The following is a 22515-nucleotide window of genomic DNA, read 5'->3' as shown; positions in this document are numbered from 1 at the left end:
ACAGGGACACCCCACCGGGACCCTCGGTGTCCCTGGAGTCCCTGAACCCGGGTCAAGGACGGCGCCAAGGATCAGGCACACAGGGAAGACACTGAGCCCACCGGAGGTCCCCTTCCAGAGCCACACACTTGGCCACCAGAAGTCATCATATTCAGAGATGACAAAAGCTCGCAGCTCAGAGGCACACGCGGGGCTTACGGCACACCAGGTGCTGCTCTAAGCTGCGCACACGAGCTCAGCTCATCCTTACACAGCTTTATAGACGAGGAAACTGAGGCACACAGAGGTGAAAGGAACCTGGTCTCCAGTGGGCATGTGGACCCGGACAGGCTGGCCCCCCTCCCCCACCCATGAACCTCCTCCCCAGGGTGCCCCAGAGCAGATTTCTCAGCGATCCTCCGTCCAGAGCAGGGTCTCCAAGGGGCAGAAGCCCGCTGGGAGCCCGAGGCACCGCCGGGCAGGTGAGAAGAAACTGGGAAAACGGGAAGACTCCTCTGCTCCTGGCTGTGCTTGCCTCTCTCCTAGGTCCTCTACTCTTGGCTCACGGCTGAGCCTCTCTTAACACTGGGCTTCCAGATGCAGCATGGGGAGGGCGCCTCGTTTCTTTTTTTCTATTAAGGACACATATTTTTGGTGGCTGGTGCTGTGGTGTAGGAGGTACAACCGCTACCTGCAATGCCAGCATCCCATAGGGGTGCCAGTTTCTGTCCTGGCTGCTCCACTTCTGATCCAGCTCCCTGCTGATGGCAGGGAAAAGTGCTTTAAAGTTATTACATATAATCCTAAAAGTCAAATAGTTACAAGATGGGCACTTGCCACAGCGCTTCAGCTGCCACTTAGGAAGCCCACGTCCCATAATAAAGCTCCCAGTTTGAGTCCTCACCCCGTTTCCAGTCCAGCTTCCTGCTAATGCACCTGCCACCTTGGGAGGCAGCACATGATGGCCCAAGTACTTGGGAAAGCAGCAGAGGATGACCCAAGTGCTTGGGCCCCTGCACCCACGTAGGAGACCCGGAAGAAGCTCCTGGCTTCAGATCAGCCCAGCTCCAGCTATTGTGGCCATTTGGGGAGTGAAGCAACAGACTTAAGTGCGCGTGCGCGTTCTCTCTCTCTCTCTCTCTCTCTCTCTCTCTCTGCAACACTGACTTTCAGATAAGTACATAACCTTAAAAAATAAACCCTTCTTTCCAGCTGTGGTCCAAGGGCTCTGCCCCTGGAGCATGCCCTGCCAGGGTGGGGCCAGGCCACACTGGGTGCACTCCCACCGACACTGCTCAGGGGAGCACAGAGATCTGTGCCTGTTGCTCCCTGCTGGGCCCTGAGCGTATCCTCAGCTCTAAGCATAATGTAGGCATCAGCTCCAAGTCCTCAAGTCACCCACTGTGGGGGAGGGGGCTTCTGCCGTGATCGGGACCTTTCAGACAGGGAAACCGAGGCAGGGACTCTCCACGCAGATGGGGGGGGGGCTGGCTCATTCACTCACTTCCAAGGTATTACATCATAATGCCCTTTCCTTGTGCTCGGTCAACCAGATTTGTGGATTAACTTATCTGGTTTTAACTAAACCAGTTTCATAATCAAAAGAAAAGAAGGCAAGTGGCTTAGAAAGGATCAGGAAAAAAAAAAAAAAAAAAAAAAAACGGATGGGATCAGCCTGAGAAGGATTTGTGCCGGGGCCAAGAGCAAGGCAGTGGCTAGGAGGGGACACCCCCACCCCAGTGCCCGACCCACCGCCCCCTCAGAGATGACAACCATTCCCCAGGCCACAAGAGGTCACAGAAGATTCGGAACCATCCAGAAGAGTCTCTGATGTGAGCCTGTGGGAGGCTGCCGCTCACGCTCACTAAATCACACTGTCCTCAGGCTGCGACACTGGCAGCCTCATGGAAACACCGCTTCTTCCCAGCTGCACTCTATTATTTTCCCAGGTCACCCTGGGACCAAAGTATACACAGAAACCTTTCCACCTCATGGAAAACCATTTCACATTTTCCATTCGTGGTCCTCATCTCAACTTCATCCTCCAAACACCAGCAGCAGGGGCGGGCGTTTAGCCGAGCGGCTCACACGCAGGTAAGACACCTGCCACCAGCATCTCAGTGCCTGAGTTTGGTTCCCAGCTCCGGCTCTGCACTCCCGCTCTCTGCTCCTGCAGACCCTGAGAGGCAGCAGTGACCGCTCAAGTGACTGGGTTCCTGCCACCTCCACGGGAGACCAGGACTGAGTTCCAAGCTTCCAGTTGCAGCCCAGACTAGTCCTAACTGTTGTGAGCACTGGGGGAGAAAATCAAGAGGCGGGGGCACTGTCTCTGCCCCCTGGCTCACACCCCACCCTCCTGCCTCACAAGTAAATACATTAAAAAAAAAACTTAAATGACACCAGAAGATAACTACAGAGATGCGATCACTAAAATTAAACAAATAGAAGAAGTTAGGCCCAGAGGGCAGGACAGCCTTGCAAGGCCTCCAAGCCCATTCTCTGTGCCTCAGTTTCCAGGTGACAACAGCACCTCCTCACGGTAGTGGAAGAAGCATGCAGCAGGCGCTCCATAATGGCCAGCAACCCCCACTCTGGGTCACTTATTTCCCGAGACTATCAGAAACAAAGATGCAAGCGAGGGCCACAGACTTCTCCGACTACAGATTCTCAGGGTCAGAAAGGGCTCCCGGGTCCCTGCTCAGAAGGAAGCCTTTAGAAATTACTCCTGCTCTGGCCACCAGGGAGCTTGCCCGACACCCTCCCTGCAGGGGGCTGCGTGACCGATTTCTAGTCTAGACCAGGGCCAAGAAACTCTCTGCCTTCCAAAAGGGCTGCTCAGCTCTTCCCTTTGAGAGAAGAGAGAACCAGGTAATTTATGTGAGCTGTTCTTTTCACTCTGGCTGCCAGGAAGCTCAAAGCCATAGATGCTTTAATGAGTCAACTGTACTTGGTCTTGAGGTTCCAGTGGCCATGTGACCTGCTTCTGGTCATTGAGATGAAAGGGGAAGTCCCCCGGGGGCTTCTGGTAAAGGTTTTCCCCCCACGGAGAGGAGATCTCCCTCCCCTGGCCCTGGCCATATCCCTGTCTCCTGCAATTCTGAACCCAAGATGTTTAGAGCTGTGGCCTTTGTGGAGTTGGGTGAAAAAAGCCAGACAGATCATGAAGAGACCCATCCGGAGCTGACACCACGAGGCTGAGAAGCAAGCCCTTAGAGGCCGCGGCCTGGCTGGCAGCCCCGCATCTCAGCAGCGCCCATGGCAGGGAATGGAAAGCAGGCTCTGTATAAGCAGAAAGGAACAGGGGCTGGCTCCACGGCTGAGGGGGCTGGATGGGCCGGAACCCAGGCTGGGGCTCCCAGAAGACCAAGGACACTGCAGAACTGGCCACCGGGGGAGCCACTGCGAGGAAAAGGAAAATCGGAACCCTCCGGGTCTGGCTCACACCCCTGGACATCCAGGCATTCATCAGCTGTGGCCTTACCTGTCAGCCACCACGCCATCCATGCCTGCCAAACATGGACCACCCACCATGAGGGGGCACCATGTGCATGGGGAGCCCCGTGCATGGGGGTCATGAGTCATGACCCTCGCAAAGCTGGACCCAGGCCCTCGCTGATGCCAGCACAGGAAGTCAGCCTCGACCAGGGGTGTGCTTGGCTGCAGAAGCCCAGCCCCGCCTTCCAGATCTCCAGCAGCTGCACCTGATCTTGTCCACACCCCAAATCACATCCCAAACCCAAGCCGCAAGGACATCTGGGAGAACATGGCTCCTTGGCATAAGGGGGTAGGGGGAGACATGGCCAGGGCCCAGCCCCCTCCCCGCCTCACCCCTGTACATAGGCCCCCCTTCCCCTCTGCAGCAAAGCCCCCACTTCACAGCGACAGGTGTCATAGGATTCCCCAGCACACAGACGAGAGTGCAAACCCCCAAGGGCCCTCACGGCCAGAAAAGCCCAGATGACCAGTGTGCCAGTCCATGCCCGAGGGCCTCTCATCTCCGCACATCTCCCGGCCCAGCTGTGTTTACTCAGCTACTGATGTTTTTATTTATTCAGATTTTCCCATTTCCTTCTACAGAGTCACAGGAAGCCGCTAATAACCTAAGGAATGCACAGGGGTAAAACGGACAAATTACGTGAAGCCTGGAGATCCCGGGAATCGCACCCCCGCCGGGTGTGATGGCGGCGTCGAGGCCCACCTCCGCGGTGGCTGCTGAGTGCCGGGCAGAGGTGAGGACGACGCAGCTCAGAGAAGTGAAGAAGCTGCTGCCGGCTACCTGGCGAGGCAGCGTCGGAGCCAGAAGCTCGTCCTGAGTGCACCCCTCAGTGCCGCCCTTGACCTTGAAGTCAAGGCTCAAAGGTCTGTTCTCACCAGGCAATGTGGAGAACCAGCGGGGAGCAACAGCGGGGGGCCTGGTGGCTGTGGCCGTGGGACATGGGGCTGAGTCACCAAGTTTCCAGGGGAAACCTGAAACCTGATTCTTAGGTGGATTCAAGTGGAAAATCATTAAAGTGAGGTTTTGCCAACACGACACAGGCCACACAAAATGCACAGCAGACCGTGGACCTGGCCCCCTGCACCCTTGCGCCCACCCCTGTCCCAGCCCGAGGGCCCTTTGTGCCTGGACGCACCTCCCAGCCCTCGATGTGCGACTGCAGCTGCTCCAGGGCCTCCAGCTTCTCCATCTGCCGCTTGGTCTCATTGATGTTGGAGCACACGGTCTTCATGGCCTGCAGGGCGCTCTGGACTGCGGGGTGGTCCGGGTGCTTCCCAGGCGTCCTCTTGGCCAGCTCCTGGGGCACACGAAGGGGTGGAAAGAAGAGATGTCAACCCAGAGCGGGCCCAGCTGCCACGCGCCCAACCTGGAACCACACCTCAGCTCTGCTACACAGAAGCTGTCTAATCTGGGGCTGGGGGATAACCCTCATTCATTCTTTCATTCTTTCAGTCCCCTCCTCCACAGCAGGCAGTGTTCTAGGGCCCGCGCACAAAATGATCAACCAAATTCCTCACTTGGTGGATAACGGCAGTCTGATGAAGATGAGGCAAAATAAATTCCATTAAATACAACATAAGCAGTGATAAACTCCATAAAGGCAAATCAGAAGGAGGGGCGAGGGGCATGCTATTTAAATAGGGAGGTCACAGAGAGGGACCCCTGCAGGCATCTGAGGGAAGAGCTTGCCAGGTACTGGGAACAGCAGGGGCAAAGAGCCTGGGGTGGGAGCATGTGCACGACCGTGAGGCAGAAGCCCCCAGCACTCTTTATTCTTGGTGGAGCTGGGAGGTACGCCCCCCCCCCCGCCCCGCCTCAGCTCCTCCTATACTCCTGGGCACTGCAGTTCAGTGCATCCCTCAGGGCCACCAATGCCACAGGTCAGCGACACCAAGACCCAGATGGCTTCGCTTTTCGGTCTGACTGCCCAAGCTCAGCATTAGGGGTGGGGAACTGAAACCAAGCAGTACCTGGCAGACTCACCGCTGGGTCCCACTCTGAGCCAAGTACTGGCTCTGGTGTCTCGGATCACAGGGGAGGGACCACTCCCCCATCTTGAGCTCCAAAACGGAGGACCTCTTCCTACCCCCCAGGCCTCTGCACTTGCTGCTCCACTACCAACACATGGCTACCTGAGCTACTTAGAGATGCTCCAGTTTTGCGCGAGGCCAGGCACACAGAGCCAAGGAAAAGACCTGCGAGGCCAGCAACACGTCCTCACATCCAGGCTCAGTTCATTTTCAACAAGGATGCCAAGGCCACTGAAGGGAGAAGGATCAGTCTTCCCACAAATGGCACTGGGGCAGCCACACAGCCATGCTGCGTGGAATACGGTCGGATCCCTCCCTTACTCCGTACACAAACACTAACTCGAAAGGGATCACCGACCTGAACAGTAAAAGCTGAAACTGCGAAACATTAGGAGAAAATGCAGGAGTGAGGTCTCTGTGACTGTAGGTTAGGCACAGCATTCTTGGACACAACACCAAAAGCACAAGCAACTAAACAAACATGTCAAAACACACACTGCACTGCGCTGAAATTCAAAACTTCCACGCTTCAAGTGCTTCGACACTATCAGAAACATGAAAACATGGCCACAAAATGTAAGAAAATAGTGTAACTTACTATCTGATGAGGGATTTGTAAACAGAATACAGAAAGATCTCTTAGAACTTAACAAAAGGATGTGTTCTCTGGGGACAGGCACTGTGTGACAGCAGGTTAAGCTGCCACTTTTGATGGCCACATCCCCCATTGGAGCACTGGTTTGAGTCTCAGCTCTGTCAGTTCCGATCCGGCGAAGCAACAGATGATGGCCCAGGGACTTGAGCCCTTGCCATCCATGTGGAAGACCCAAATGGAGTTCCTGGCTCCTGGCTTCAGCTTGGCCCAGCACCAGCTGCTGTAGCCATTTGGAAGCAGATGGAAGATGTCTCTCCCTCTCTCTGTCTCTCTCTCTCTCTATCACCCTACCTTTGAAATAGGTGAAAATAAATGAATCTTTAAAAAGATGAATAATCCAATTCAAAAACAGCCAAAGGATCTGAACGAACAATTCTCCAAAGAAGACAGACAATCGGCCAATAAACAAACGAAACAATGCTCCATGTGGGCTGGCAATGGGGTGACACCAAAGTCAGGACAAGATTCTGCTTCTCCCCAGCTGGGACGCTGCCGTCAGGAAGGCAAACAGTGGCCAGCGCTGGTGAGAATGCAGAGGGGCAACAGTTTTAGGAACCAGTTTCTGGTAACAGCCCGAACAAGCCCTCCTCGAAGCCAGGTACGTTAGAGTTATATAGGTCTGGCCGGCGCCGTGGCTCAATAGGCTAATCCTCTGCCTGCGGCGCCGGAATCCCAGGTTCTAGTCCTGATCAGGGCGCCAGATTCTGTTCCGGTTGCTCCTCTTCCAGTCCAGCTCTCTGCTATGGCCTGGGAGTGCAGTGGAGGATGGCCCAAGTGCTTGGGCCCTGCACCCGCAAGGGAGACCAGGAGAAACACCTGGCTTCTGGCTACAGATCAGCGCTGTGTGCCGGCCACAGCACGCCGGCCGCAGCAGCCATTGGGGGGTGAACCAACGGAAAAAGGAAGGCCTTTGTCTCTCTCTCTCTCACTGTCCACTCTGCCTGTCAAAAAATAAATAAATAAAAATTTTAAAAAATAGAGTTATATAGATCTGTGTGTTTTCTTTCTTTCTTTTTCTAAGATTTATTTATTTGAAAGTCAGAATTAAAGAGAGGAAGTGACATACAAAGGGAGGGCAGGTCTTCCATCTGCTGGTTCACTCCCCAGATGGCCACAACAGCCAGTGCTGGAGCCAAGCTGAAGTCAGGAGCCGGGAGCTTCTTCCTAGTCTCCTACATAGATGTAGGAGCCCAAGCACTTGGGCCATCTTCCACTGCTTTCCCAGGCCATTAGCAAAGAGCTGGATCAGAAGTGGAGCAGCCAGGACTAGAACCAGCACCCATATGGAACGGCGGTGTTGCAGGCAGCGACTTTACCCACTACACCACAGCACCGGCCCCCACCCCTGTTTCCATGTAGATGTTCTCTACACACACACAACACCCCACTGCTTCAGCCTGCTTGGGTGGGGTTTTTCATCTCTTCTACTGGCAAGAGCCCCCACTGATTCAGTCTCCGAGTCGTTAGGGATCCTTAAGGCATCCCAGTCTGTCTCAGACAAGCATAGAGTGTGAACAGCTTCAAAGCAAATGGGAGCGTGAGCTGCACCAGCACAGGGCTACTCTGTACAAGCAGGGAGGTGAGAAGACTCTGACCAATTCAGGCCTGGACACCCGGGCTTAGGAGTCAGAACAGCTGGGTTCTGAGTGTTCTGAGGAGGCAGAAGACGGTGTTAGGAGACCCTGGAATCCACATGCGGAGGGAGACAGCCACAGGAACTCAGAGCACTCAGCCCAACGAACGGCAGCTGCAGGAGCTGCCCACCAAGCACCTCGGAAGACCAAGCAACAGGGAAGAGGAAGCCCACAGGACGTGCAAGGCCCCTGGCCCACCGTGCGCCAACGCGGGAGGTGTCTCTCTCTGCCGCTCTGTCTGGCAGCAGAGTCACCAACTGAGACACCTGCATCCCCATCCGTAGAACCAGGGTCCGGGTCCAGCCTCCAGTCCCTGCTGCTGCAGACCCGGGAGACAGCGGCAATGGCTCAGGAACCTGAGTCCCTGCCCCGTTCACAGGAAGCCTGGATTGAGTTCAAGGTTTCTGCTTCAGCCTCCCCACCCCAGCCGTCAAGGGCATCTGGGGAGTGAACTAGCAGGTGGGAACTGTCTCTGCCTCTCTAAAATAAATGTTTTCCATCTGCAAGTGTCAGGACACACAAGGCCATGGCATCCATCAGCAGCATCACTCCCACAGCAGTGAGAGCTCAAGTGCTCATACCCTCTGCGGAGTACGGACACAGCAGAGCAGTCGTCGTGATGGCCATACCAGCCGGGGGCCGCGCTCTGCTCTGCACCCGTCAAGGTGCAGTCCCAGACCAGCCCACACCCCGCGAGGCCAGCACCACTATCCCTGCTCGGGCTGAGGGGGGCGCTTCAACAACTTCATGGAAAAGCGGAACTAAAAGGTGACTTTATTTTCACGCCAAACAAATTGTTTTGGAAATCCATGCAGAGCTTTTCTATAATATGCATTTTCCATCAATTTCAAAAATGTTTTTACCAAAATAAATGTTATCTATTTTTCTAAAAAAAATTTTTATTTATTTGAAAGGCAGAGTGCCAGAGAAAGAGTCCTTCCATCCACTGGTTCACTCCGCAAATGGCTGCAACAGCCAGGGCTGGGCCAGACAGAAGCCTGGAGTTTCTTCTGGATCTCCCACACAGGTGGCAGAGGTCCAAACACTTGGGCCATCCTCCACTGCTCTCCCAGGCCATTAGCAGGGAGCTGGATCGGAATGGAGCAGCTCTCCCATATGGGATGCCGGCATTGCAAGGGGCAGCCTGACCTGCTGCGCCACAATGCAGCTGCCAAAATAAATTACCCTTTCTGAAGTACCTTTGCATCGGAGGGAACTGAGTCCCAAAGAGGTCACGGTCTCTCGCCCAGGGCCACAGAGACAGAAAGCGGGGCTTGGGAGACACTGGCCACATGTGCAAGCCCTCCGGGGCTAGTAATCACCGAAATGAACAGTGACAGAACTAAGCTCCCAGAACACAAAATGTGAGCAGGGCCGGCGCTGGAAGGGAGCAGGCATTGGGGCCTCCTTGCCAGGCTCAGCGGAAGCCCTGGACAGAGCCAGGCTGGGCCTTCCCCAGCTCCGCCCCCTCCAGCCCATGCAGTGTGGTGAGCCAGGATCCAGGCAAGGGCTTCCTAGAAGGGAGAACATCAGGGCACCTGGGCCTCTGCATTCCCCCGAGGCCCAGGTACCAGGAGGGGCCCGTCTCACCCACAAAGGTGCGGTCCGTGTCATTGCAAGGCTGACAGAGCAGCCAGGGAACCCAGGGCCTCACGTCCAGGCCAAACCAAGGAACAAACACACATGGCTGCAGGCAGCTCTTCCTGCTGCTCAGCCGGCTAGCGGCCCCTAGAAGGACCACAGAAGGCACACAGGACCTGGGGAGGACGCCCAGCAGAGACCACCGGGACCAAGGAGGCTACCCCAGCCCCGCCCCCAGGTGCACTGGTCACCTCAGCCAGAGCCGCCCCATACCAGTCTCAGCAAGGAGCATGTGGGACCCTGAGCTGACCCAGGGCCTTCAGACTGGGACCTGCGGACAGAATGCAGGGAAAGACGCACTCTCCTGGCCCTGGGGGCTGTGCCCTGGTCAGACACAGGCCTGACCTCAAGACTACGGGAAAGCAGCTTCCTGCACATAAAGCCAGTGTGGAGGAGAGCAGAAGGCAGTGTCACTGGAGCCCCGGGCTGCAGCTAAGCCTGAAGTCACAGCCACCCTGGGACTTTCCTGCTCTTTCTTGAATGTGCAAATTTAAATTAGGTTCCCAAAGGTCACAACCACAATGAATTTGGATTTGTCCCTGGCAAGCAGAAGCCCAAGAAGCTAGGCCCATAAAACACCAGTGAGAAAACAAAGCTGGCTTTGTCACTGAAGATGTGACAAGACCCACTCCGCCCTGTGACCTGGGGTTGGTGGAGGCCCCAAAGGAGACATGGGCGTGGGAAAACTCACCAGCCCCGTAAGGGGGCGGGGGCATCACAACAGGGTCTGGGTCACCAGGGCAGCGCCACTTTGTGGGGACACCTGGGTCAGCCCCAGTGAGGCGCAGATCCTGCCTTGCTCAAGACTCCGCCAGCCCAGCCCAGGAGACCGGTCCTCTCTGGGCCGCACTCACAGCTCTTGGGTCCCCTCCTGCCACACTTACAGTGTCAGTGTCAGTGGGATGCAAACAGAGAGGCGCTGAGGACACCGACCACCGCATAAAGGAGGCTCAAAAGAGGAAAAGAAAACAAGAAGCGAGAAACATCTGGAAGTCCAAGAAAACCCAGAACAGAGAAGCCACCCAGCACAGCCAAGAAAACCTCTACAACGGCAAGCCCTGGGCAGATTTCATGCAAATATAGTTCCAACTTTAACCCTCTCAGCCCTGCAGCACGTCTAGGAAAATAGCAGCCCCGTGGATGAGGACTTAATGGGGGGGGGGGGGGCAGCACTCAGGGGTCCTGAAGACTCCTTCCTTCCCCTGGAAGGTGAGGGACAGTGGGAAGGGGCTCGGGCGGGGGGTCTGTGTCCTGACTTCGACGAGGCTCTGCTGTGTGACGCTGGACAAGTCACCTCCCAGCTCCCAGCCTCAGTCCTGTGGCTGTGCACTGTGGCAACTGGACAGGGCTGGATGTGACAGCCAGCCTCTGGCGTCTCCACCTGACAATGACAACAGGCGGGGCTAAGCAGTGGCAGCTCCCTTAGACAGGACACACAGTTTTCAGGTCTGCCACAGTCCCCACCCATCCCACCGAGGGATGGCCAGCCCCCTCGCTCGCTGCCCGACCCTGCCCGGCAGGTGGCTGCGTCTCTAGAGCCCTGGCTGGCTGTGTCCATGCTCCGTCTCACAGCTGCCCTCCCAGGGAAGGCTCAGCCGGCTCACAGAAAGCGCTACAGCTGCACTGCCACTGCCAGCCTCGGCACGGTCGCGGGAACTGAGTGGCAGTAGGCATGGGGAGCAGCTCATATCCCACAACGAAGGGCCTGGGTTCCAGTCCTAGCTCCACTCCCAATTCCAGCTTCCTGCTGTTGTGCACCCTTGGGTCCCTGTCACCCAGGTGAAAAACCTGGGCTGAGTTCTGGCTCTTGGCTTCAAGCTGATTGCTATAGGCCTTTGGGGAGTGAAACAGTGGACAGATCTGCATCTTTGACTCTCTTCCTCTCAAATAAATAAAATAAATTTTTAGGGACTGACGTTGTGGCTCACTGGATTAACTTGTTGCTTGTGACACCAGCATCCCATATGGACTACCGATTCAAGTGCCGGCTGCTCCACTTTGATCCAGCTCCCCGCTAACATGCCTGGGAAAGCAGCAGAGGATGCCCCAACTACTCAGGCCCCTGCCATCCATGTACAAGACCCAGATGGAGTTCTAGGCCCCTAGCTTTGGCCTGGCCCAGCCCCAGCCATTTTGGCCATCTGGGGAGCAAAATCTATGGAAGAAAGATATCTCTCTCTCTCTCTCTCCCTCCCTCCCTCCTTCCACGTTGCTCTGCCTTTCAAATAAGTAAATAAATCTTAAAAACTAAATATAAATGCTGTAAAACCTCTGAGAGGTGATGATGGTAGTAGTGGTGGTGATAACAGCTATACATTCCAATTTAGAGGAAGCAAAAAATAATAAAGAAAGAAGGCGGCTAAACTAAAACCACCCAAAAGAAAGGGAGGAAAATTATCATCCAAAAAAAGATAAACAGAAGTCAGAAAGGAAGATGGGGGAAACCAGGCTCAAACATGGCGCACACACAGCGAACACAGGTGGCCTGCATTCCCTCGCTGGAGGAGCCGTCAGGCGAAATGGCAAAATTGTGTTTACCAAAGAAGCGCCTAGAAGCCAAGCAGACAGAAAGGCCGACAGAAGACAGCACAGCGCGCTCTGGAAAACGCCAGTCAAAGGCAGCCTCACGCGGTTCCTATTCAGCCTTTGAGATGGCAGAACACACAGCTTAAGCACTTCTGAGCACTCAACAGAGGCCGTCTCCTGACTTCTCACGGTGACTCCTAACTCGGGCGCTGCTCGGCAGAGGGGGACTGAGTCACACACGGCTTTAGTCACGGCTCAAAGAGGCAATGCCACGAAGTGCTGGAGCTAGGATCGGTGACGCTGAAAACCACAAGGGCCAGCGTGTGGCGCCGTGGGTTAAGTCACTACCTACAGTGCTGGCATCCCAAACGGTCGCAGGTGCATGCCCCGGCTGCTCCACTGCCAGTCCAGCTCCCTGCTAATGCGCCTGGGAAAGCACTGGAAGATGACCCGAGTGCTTGGGCCCCTGCACCCACATGGGAGACCTGGATGAAGCTCTTGGCTCCTGGCTTCAGCCTGGCTTAGCCCTGGCCACTACAGCCTTTCGGGGAAGGAACCAGTGGATGGAAGGTATCTCTAGTTCTTTCTTTCAAATAAATAAATCTTTAAAAGCAATCACAGTATCAGAGTGGCTAACGTTTGCTCTGCAGCCCGTGACATCAGTGTCTCTGGGAGTTGCCTCATCTGTTATCTCAGCTTCACAGCAAGCCTGGGAGGCAACCGCTGGGGACATGACGGCACACAGAGGTGCCACAACCTGCCTCAGCCACGTGGCACAGAAGAGGTGGTGCTGGATTTTCTAAATCAGACTCTTAACTGCACACAGCAAGGCAGAAAGGCGGCAGGCAGGAGCCATGGCAAGGGGGATCTGGGAGGGTTCCCTGGAAGATGGCGCCTCTGAGCCTGGCTTTGGGAGGAAGAGGTGAGAGCAGGGCCCCATGCCGAGAGGTGGCCCAGCCTGTGCCGCTGACCGCACAGGAAAGAGCCCAAGCGAGGCTGGGGCAACTGTGGGCAAGGTGTCTGCACTCAGCCCGAGAGGCAGGATGGGGTGGGCGCTGTGGTTGGGGGGTGGGCGAGGCCCAGAGCAGGAGGGGCTGCAGCTAAGAGGCGAAGAGACCGCTGACTTCCTGTGCCCGACAAGACGGAACAACGCCAGATCCCCTGGGGTGGGGCTCAGCTCAGTACCAGGGAGTCAGACAAAAGCTCCAAGGATATGCCTCAGAGCACTGGAGTCCTGGGCTCTCCAAGAATGCTACCTCCCCCAGGGGCCATCCCTGCCTAGGGCCCCCAGAGTCACCATCATTGTCCACCACAGCCAGAGGGACCCCTCCCGGGGCGCCCTCCCTACTCAGAAGGAGCATAAAGACCCACCCACTACAGCCCTCGAGGCCTCGCAGACCTGGTCACCACCACTTCTGACCTCACTCCCCCCCACCCCACCTGCTCTCTGCAGCCCCACGAGCCCTCTTGCTGCTCCTTGGACACACCAGGCCCATTCCCGACCCAGGGCCCTTGCAATGGATGATCCTTCCAACTGGAAGATTCTTCCCCAGGCACCCACGTGGCTCCTGCCCTCACCTTCTTCAGGGCTGTGCTCAAGGTCAGCTTCGCAGTCCAGCCTCCCGGACCACAAACTCTGAGTCACTCCTGGCCCACCCGACTCCTTAGTCTGATATACTGCTTCTCACAGCACCTTTCCCTCTAACCAGCACTGTGTCTTGCTTCGTCTCTTGTCTGTCTCTCCCGGGAATGCTGGCTCCGCAGGGGCAGACTAGGCCGTTTTCTGCTCACTGCATCTCTAGCACCCAGGACCATGGCTCAGCAACAGCTGGTGGGCAAACAAACGCTATCCCCACTGCTGGACAGCCCAGCAGCCACCGGGGCTCTCCTGGACACGGCAAGAACACAGAATGGGATCTGCAGAGCAGGGCCTTGGCATCGAGGGACCCGCTGTTTTCAAAGTCATCCTCTTTGACCTAACAACTCCTCGTGTGTCACTGACATGCTCTGGATGTTGTGGGGAACATGCCCTGCCCCAGCTGCCCCCTCCAGCCAGAACCCCGGCCAGCAACTCCCGACAATGGGCTCACTCCAGCCATCCTAGGGAGCTGACCCCCGCAGCACCCACAGCTGGACACAGGAGGAGCCAGAGACACGGAGTCTGTGCAGGAACCCAGGGCCACACCCAGTGCAGCCACTTCCCAAAGATGCTTCCCAGACGCACCACACACACGGTTCTCAGGGCATGGGATGTGCCCGGCCTGGGTCCCCATTGTTCGACAAGCTTTGAACCAAGCTGACATTTGGACATCAGGAGCTTGCACATAACAGTCCCGACCTCTGGACTTTGGAAACAATTAGCACCATTAGGATGAGTGAGATGAAAAATGAAGCAGCGCTCCAAGGGTTCAGGCCGGAACAGGAGCTGGTGCGCTGTGAAGAACACAAAAGCCAGGGGTTGGGGGAGAACCATAGCTGACGCAGGACAGCAGGACAGCTGAGCAGCAGGGGCCTGACAAAGGCTAAGGGGTGAGCCTCCCTGTCCCATTGAGTGCAAAGGCCCTGGGGGCAGGAACCAGCGTGTTGTGTTCAAGGAACCGCAGGGAGGCAAGTGTGGCTGAGCAGTGTGCGGAGGGAGGAGAGAAGAGGAGGGGAGGGAAGAAAGGAAGCATGGAGGGGAGGGGCCGGTGCCGAGGTGTAGTGGGCTAAGCCTCTGCCTGTGGCACTAGCATCCTATGTGGGCACCAGTTCATGTCCTGGCTGCTCCTGTGCGGACCCAGCTCTCTGCTGTGACCTGGGAAAGCAGTGGAGGATGGTCCAACTGCTTGGCCCTTGTATCTGAATGGGAGACCTGGAGGAAGCTCCTGGCTCCTGGCTTCAGACTGGCCCAGCTCTGGCCATTGCAGCCATTTGGGACGTGAACAAGCAGATGGAAGACCTCTCTCTCTGTCTCTCCTTCTCTCTGTCTGTAAGTCTACCTCTCAAATAAATAAATACAATCTTTAGAAAGGAATAAATAGATGAATACTAACTTTAGAAAGAAGCACGGATGAGACCGCGTGGGGCCTTCCGTGTGGCTGCGGTGGGGGCTGTACTTTACTCAGTGGGCTGTGAGCGCTGGAGGGCTCTGGGGAGATGGGTGCCACGAGTCAACTCAGACTGCAGGGGACCAGGACAGAGGCGGGTGTCCCGCTGGGAGTGGAAGCAGGGGACCAGGACAGAGGCGGTGTCCCGCTGGGAGTGGAAGCAGGGGACCAGGACAGAGGCGGGTGTCCCGCTGGGAGTGGAAGCAGGGGACCAGGACAGAGGCGGGTGCCCCGCTGGGAGTGGAAGCAGGGGACCAGGACAGAGGCGGTGTCCCACTGGGAGTGGAAGCAGGGGACCAGGACAGAGGCGGTGTCCCGCTGGGAGTGGAAGCAGGGGACCAGGACAGAGGCGGTGTCCCGCTGGGAGTGAAAGCAGGGCCCAGGACAGAGGCGGTGTCCCGCTGGGAGTGGAAGCAGGGCCCAGGAGACAGGCCCAGTGCAGGAAGCACATAGCAAGCTGGCCTCAGGGCGGAGGCTCGGGGGTAGCCACAAGGACTTCCTTCCAGCCTGGATGTGGGGTGGGGTGGCCAAGATGACCCCAAGGTCTCCACTGGCAAGCAGAGGAGGGAAGGGTGGTTTACTGAGGGGGGGGGGGCAGCCATGACGAGGAGCGGGCTGGGGAGGTGAGAGCCCGGTATCTGGCACTGGATGTGTCAGCTGCTGAGCGGCTGGGAGGAAAGGTCTGGGGTTCAGGGCAGAGGGAGAGGCTGACGTCATCTGCACAGAGGCGGAGTCAAAAGCCACGGGGAAGCCCCCAGGAGACCACAGGGATCCGCGGGCAAGTGGAGCAGCCAAGCTTGGGACTCTGCTCACGAGAAAACCCCCTGTGGGAAAGGTCCAGAACAGGCCGACTGGGGGCGGGGAGGGCAGCGGGAAGTGAGTTTCTTGGGGAGAGGAAGCTATTCTCGGCTTATCCTGGTGACGGATGGGGAACTCTGAGGTCAATCCTTTATTAACGACCTCAGAGCAGACAAGGCCACCAGCGAGTAAGTCTGGACAGAGAACAGGCCAAGGGCCGAGCGAGGGCCACCTGAGTTCAGAGGCCTGGGAGACCAGGGAGAGCGAAAGAGCAATCACAGGTAGCTGGGGAGGCAGGGGGCAAAGGGGGCCGCTGCCCCCTCTGCACAGGCCATGGCCACCCCACTCCCCCCTCCCAGGGGCTCTCATTACACTCCAGGCTTCAATGCCCGGGCACAGGGCCATCTAGTCCACAAGTGTGGCTCCTGAGCCACACCAGCAGCCAGCACACAGCAGGTAGCCCTGCAAGATGCATGCGCCCCCAGGAGACAGCACAGGGGGCTATGATAGCAGCAGTGGGGGCCCCCTCCAGGGCATCACCCCAAGCCTGAGCCACTCCCCTGGACACAGTGGGGAAACTCAGCAAGTCTGAAAACACCACCCACCTGGCCCAGGTCAGGCTGAGGAGCCAAAACAGAATGTCCCGGCTATTTTCAGGCAATGTTCAAGTCCAGCTTTCTGGGGCTGTTCCCAAATAGGCTTTCGTTCTCTTCCCACCTGGGTCCTTGCCCCACGTGCCCCCGCCACTCGGAGATCAGCCCCCACCCCGGGGGTGCCACAGGGACATCGTGACATCATCTTCCACTGAACAGTGACCGCCACAGAGCTGGGGCGGGTGCAGAGCGCCCCTGCGGCCAAGCTGCTTGCTGCTGCAGACACCCGGCTACAGGCCAGAGGCCGGGACACCGAGAGCTCTGCCAGGCAGGAATCCAGGCCCTGCTGGCCCTGCCCCACGGACACAGCTGCAGGCCGGGCAGTGTTAACAGCCATGTGGTCAGGACAGCCACCCACGGGCCCCGGAGCCACTTCCTGTGGGCTGCTGCCTCCAGGGGCTGCTGGGCAGCTCTGCCCATCTCTGTCCCCTCCCACCAGAGAATCCAGAGCCCAGCTGTCCTGGGGCCCAAACTCTGGCCCCTGGGGAGATCTGAGCGGAAACAAAAACTGCAGGGGGCTCCCACCAAGCTCAGCATCCACGCATTCACACAGGCCCAGCCCCACGTGCCAGGGCCCCGGACTGGCCCACGATCCAGAAGTCTGTCCTGAGGCTGGGGGAGAGGGCCCCCACCTTCCTACACCTCCCCTCGGGGACCCAGGAGGCCAGTGTTGCTGCCACCCAAGCTCTTCGGCCATCTTACTACACAAAGTGCTTCCCACAGACATGGAAGCCATCTGGCTGGCAGCAGCACTCTGCCATCGGACTGCTTTAATTATGCTCCTACTGCTTCCCACCACGTGGCCTCACTGTGCTGCCTTCTATCCCAGATGAGGCCAGTGACAGCACCCAAGGACACACGTGCTCATCACAAGCACAGGAAGTGAAGTGAGTCGCCCAAGACCACAGAGCTCGGAAACGAGGGAGCCAGCACTCCAACCCAGGGGTCTCCGAGGGCCAGACAGGAAGTACTTCAGTCCCCGCTGGCCACAGATGCTCTCTGCTGCTGCTCCTGCTCCTGCTCTGTGCGGCTGACTGCTGTTGTCTGCTTTCCTTACAGCCCTTTCAAGAATGCAAACACCACTCTTCGCTCACGGTTTGCACAGAAACTGGCCAAAGGAGGGGCGTGGCCCATGGAGCACAGTTCTGCCACCCCTCCTAGAAACCACTACAGCATCCCACTCTCTGAACGCTGGCAACTACTGCAGTGTGGAAAGAGCCCCAACCAGACCCACGAACCACACGGCAGCAGGCCCGGGGCCACAGGCCACCGAGTCCCCAGTTCCACCTGGTGCTCCTTCCCCGCTGAGGCGAAGGGCTGCACGACAGCACTTCCAACACCTGTGCAGGGATCAAAGCAGCAGCAAGGACAGCAGAGGAGGGCCTCTGGGGGCCCCTGGGGGTCAAGAAGCAGCTGGTAGGAGTGGGGGCACAGAAAACTGTATCCCCAGTGCACACACCCAGACACACACACTCACGTAGGCATGCATACACCACACAGACACACCACACACCACACACACAGGCATGCACATGCCATACAGACACAATGCACACCACACACATACACACACACACAACACACACAGTTACTATGCATACACACACAAAGCACACACACAAATACTACAGACACACACCACACACAGAAACTACACACACACAGACACAACACACACACAGATACTACACAGACATACACAGACACCACACACACACACACACAGATACTACAGACACACACAACACACAGATACTACACACACACAGATACTACACAGACATACACAGACACCACACACACACACACAGATACTACACAGACACCACACAGACCGCATACACACAGATACAACCCACCACACACACACACACAGATACTACAAAGACATACACAGATACCCCCACACACACACACAATACTACATAGCCACCGCAGACTGCATACACACAGATATAACACACACCACATACACACACACAGATACTACACAGACATACACAGATACAACACAGACACCACACACACACATAAATATCACACAGACACCACACACACAGATACCACAAACACACAGATACTACACAGATACCACATAGACCACATACACACAGATACAACACACATACCACATACACACACTCACAGATACTACAAAGACATACACAGATACCACACAGACACCACACACACACAGGTACCACACACACACAGATACAACACAGACACTACACAGACACACACCACACACACAGCATACACACAGAAACCACACACACACAACAGCAGCAGCACACGCAGAAGGCCTGTGTGGATGGGTAGCTCATGGCCCCAGGGTCTGGTCCAGCTCAGAGGCTTGAGTGCCACCCACTTTCTCCACCAGAAAGTCAACTTCAAGGGTTCCCTAGTACCCTTCCCCGCTCCCTTCCAGGGCACAGAGCAAGGATACTGGCGGTCTCTCTAGCAGGTGCATGAACGAGGCACCACCAGCCAAATTAAGCCCCCACAGAGAACCCAGGCAGCAGCTGTCAGATGGGAGGCCTTCGGGACGCAGCCAGGGCAGGCTCTGGCCGACGGCCGCCATTTCCATGGGGCGAAAACCCCGGGCTGACAGCAGCAGATGGTGGCAGTACCATGCACGCCGCTCCAGGTCTGCCCACTGGCCATCTCTGACACGGAGATTCCAGACTCATGGGTCCCCACGCAGCAGTAAACCCGTCCCTGTTCTAGGACCCAGCAAGGAGGGAAGCAGCAGGCGTGCAGACGGCTGTGGCTTGTGCTCAGTAACCACGCCTGCCTCCTCTCCTCCTTCCAGGAGTAGCCCAGACCTTGGTCAGAGGCTCCAGCAGCCCCCACTCATGAGACTGGATGCCCAGGGGACCCCCCCTCACTGACTCATGGTTACAGCACAAGACCCAAGTCTGAGTTACTCAAATTGGTTCAGGAGAAGCACCTGACCCAAAGCTCAGCCAATCAGAGCACAGCACTGCTCTGCTCACTATCATTGGATCAGAGTGGACTGCAGACCCAAGTCTCAGCCAATCAGAGCACAGCACTACCCAGATCGCAGTGATCGGGTCAGACAGTCATTAATAACACAAGCAAAGGCTTTATGTGATTGGTGGGAACCAAAGCACACGACTCAGACCCCAAACACCTGGAGTAGCACGTGCCCCGGCCACAGATGGTCAAAGCGCGAGTGAAATCTGGGGACGTCCATCAGAACTCCTAGAAGTGATGTTCACTTTCTCACTGACCTTAAACTTGAGAGAGTGTGAGGCCAGGGTGATGACAGCCATCTGCTACATGCTGAAAAGAAAGCTGAACAGTGCCGAGAACGAACAGGAGAAACAGAGACAGGCCCTGGCCCCAAGCCAGCAGCACCACGACACTTCTCAGCCACGAGGTCCGAGGCGCCTGATTTCGCAGCAGAAGGCATTGTGGGTGGGGGAGTACCGCTGAGCGTCTCACCTTGAGGAGCAGCGGGTACTTGCAGATCCTCTGGATCGGGGATAGCAGGTAGCCCTCCAGGGGGATGTCCGTGGTCTTCCGGCCGCCCAGGAGCATACAGCTCTGCAAAGGGACAGAGACCTTTGTCAGAACGTGCAGGGGTGGCACAGGGAAGGGGCCACCCTCCTGCAACCACAGGGAATGCCCGCAGAATACAGCAACCCACAGTCGCTGGGGAAGCAGCTCAGCAACACCCGGGAGGGGTGACCAGGCTGCGAGCCACGGCGCAGCACAAAGATGGCATCAGGGGCTGGCCCACAACGGCCCCCAGCCCAGCGCTCGCCTGCCTCCTGCTCGGGCAGAGCTTCGCTGGAACACAGCCACGTCCAGCGCACGGCGTCTGTCGCTGCTCTCGAGCTGTCCGGGCACAGCTGAGCAGGGGCAGCAGAAGCCACGGAGGTGCGAAGCACACCACGTCCACCACCTGGCTTCTTACAGAAATGTGGGCCGGTCCCTGGCCAACAGACTCTCACACGTGCACCCCAGGAGACAGGACACGAGAAGCAACCTAAACAGCCAGCAAGGCAGCAAAGCTCGGCTGTGCGTCTCTCAGCCCGGCTGCAGCGGATTCACACCACACAGCAGTGCAAACGGGAGGCTCAAACCACACAGGGATGTGGGCGAGCCCCCAAACAGACTCTTGAGCAAAAAGGAAAAACTCAAGAAGTGCTCGGCGTGAATTCGTTCACAGATCTCATAAAGACACAGGAAACAGAATGAGGCGTAGCCTGCAAACAGTCAATGCCAGGACTTGCGTGGGAAAGCAACTCGTCAGTGCCAACCGGGGGATGGGACTGGGACTCGTTCACCGCCGTGAAGACGTCTGCATCTCCACCTGGGAGGTAGGGACGTGGTGCTATGGCATGAATACCTGTATTCTGGTCGCAGAGTCAAAACTTGCAGTTCTAGCAGTAACTCCTCCCCGCTGGTACTTCCTGCAGGCCAGCCCCTCGGCTAGAATCTTTCTCTTCCTCGTCCCACCACCAATCACACAATACCATCCTCACCAACTGCTAACACTGATGGAGACAGATCCTGACTACCTCTCTCCCTGTGCACTGAAAACCACGATTCCTATTTTGCAGCTTGAAACACTGAGGCCCGATAGATTTAGTCTTTCACCTCAAGGTCACCCCAGAACAAGTGAGCCACAGACATGGGGTCTAGAACCAGCCTGGCAGATGCAGCACGGAAGCCGGGAGCTGGGAGGCCCATATGCCGTCCCCCCAGCGCCTGCCCCTCGGCCAGAGCCAGCCCGGCCAGCCCACCTGCACTCGCTCCCGGGACGCCTTCCTCCTGGAGCCTGCACAGTAGGCCGCTTGTTCCACAGGCTGTGGCTCACATTACACCACTGTGCTCTCCGCTGGAGGGGCTCCAACTGAAGACTCCATCTTGTGGGTGGCGGGAGCTGCAGCTTACGCGCCGGGGTGGGGGGTGGGGGGGTGGGGGGGGCGCCATGCCCCTCCCAGTCCCGGGGCCCCAGCGCTCAGGAGGTGCTGGATGCATGCACAAGTGAATGAATTCACAAACAAGCTCGTGAATGAACAGACCGCCAGCGCACACAGCAATGAAGGGGTCTCAGTCAACACCACGCCAGCAGACTGCAAATGAGGCAGGACTCTTGGGGAAAGGGATTCCCACCCTATCCTTCATTCACGCATTCACCAAGCACACACTGTGTGCTTACTAAGTACTGGGCACAGTTCCAGGACATTTTGTTGGGAAACTGCCCAGTGACCCTGCTGATACTCCAAGTGAAAAGGAAACCAGAGGGCAGTTACTGTGTGCCCGCCACACACTCTATGCCTTCCATACGCGTAAGGCCCATGCTCATGGCCACAGGACGCAGCGTGGACCACAGTCTCCCTGTGACCCACGGGGAAGTTGCGGCATGGAAAGCTGATCCCAGACTCAGAGCCATCTCCACTCTCTCCTTGGGGAGACAGCATCCTGGGGACCCCAGACCTTGCTGGGCACTGGCACAGATGGGGGATGCAGGCTGCTGGGAGATGCCAGGCCCCTCACTGCTCACACTCAGGCCTTTGTCCTCCAAGCCAGCACTGGCAAGAATCTGCCCTGGTGATGTCAGCTCTGTGCAGAGAGCAGGGAGCCTGGGGGTTGGGGTTGGGGCTCTCCAGAAGCCCCGAGTGCTTGGCAGGAGTAGGGCGGGTCTCTGTCCAGGATCAAGGCACTTGCACAGGGCCAACCTAGCCACCAACCACACTCAGACTGTTGTTTCACTTTCTTTTCATTAAAAAAGAGAAGCCAACCCACACAGAGCCACCATTCACAACCATTCCCCATTCTCTCATCACATGCAGGGAGGTGGGGGGAGCTTAGGGATTACCTCCTCGGCCCTCCTGGTGCACAGAACGGGGAAGCATTGGCCTCCTGCCGCCTGCCTGGCCTCTCCCTGGTCTCCCCGCCATCCACACCCGCTTTCTGCCAATCCCAGACTCACAGACTTGAACAGTAGCTTGCGCAGAAATGTTCCGCCTGCCATCTCT

At 57.0% G+C, this 22515-nt stretch overlaps 1 protein-coding gene across 1 annotated transcript in view; it reads right to left on the bottom strand.

Moving 5' to 3' along the window:
• PREX1 (phosphatidylinositol-3,4,5-trisphosphate dependent Rac exchange factor 1) overlaps nt 1–22515 on the bottom strand; it is a 161587-nt gene that overhangs the window by 56845 nt on the left and 82227 nt on the right. Inside the window, exons 5-6 of the mRNA XM_070051408.1 lie at nt 19970–20071; nt 4611–4772 (exon numbers count right to left, since the gene is read on the bottom strand). Of these exons, the coding sequence (XP_069907509.1) occupies nt 4611–4772; nt 19970–20071 (264 nt within the window). The remainder of the gene's footprint in view (nt 1–4610; nt 4773–19969; nt 20072–22515) is intronic.

The sequence above is a fragment of the Oryctolagus cuniculus genome, chromosome 11 (genome assembly GCF_964237555.1).
Source record: "Oryctolagus cuniculus chromosome 11, mOryCun1.1, whole genome shotgun sequence".
Lineage (NCBI taxonomy): Eukaryota > Metazoa > Chordata > Mammalia > Lagomorpha > Leporidae > Oryctolagus > Oryctolagus cuniculus.
Note: the sequence above shows the minus strand (reverse complement) of the source record. Positions and strands in the feature narration are given on the sequence as shown.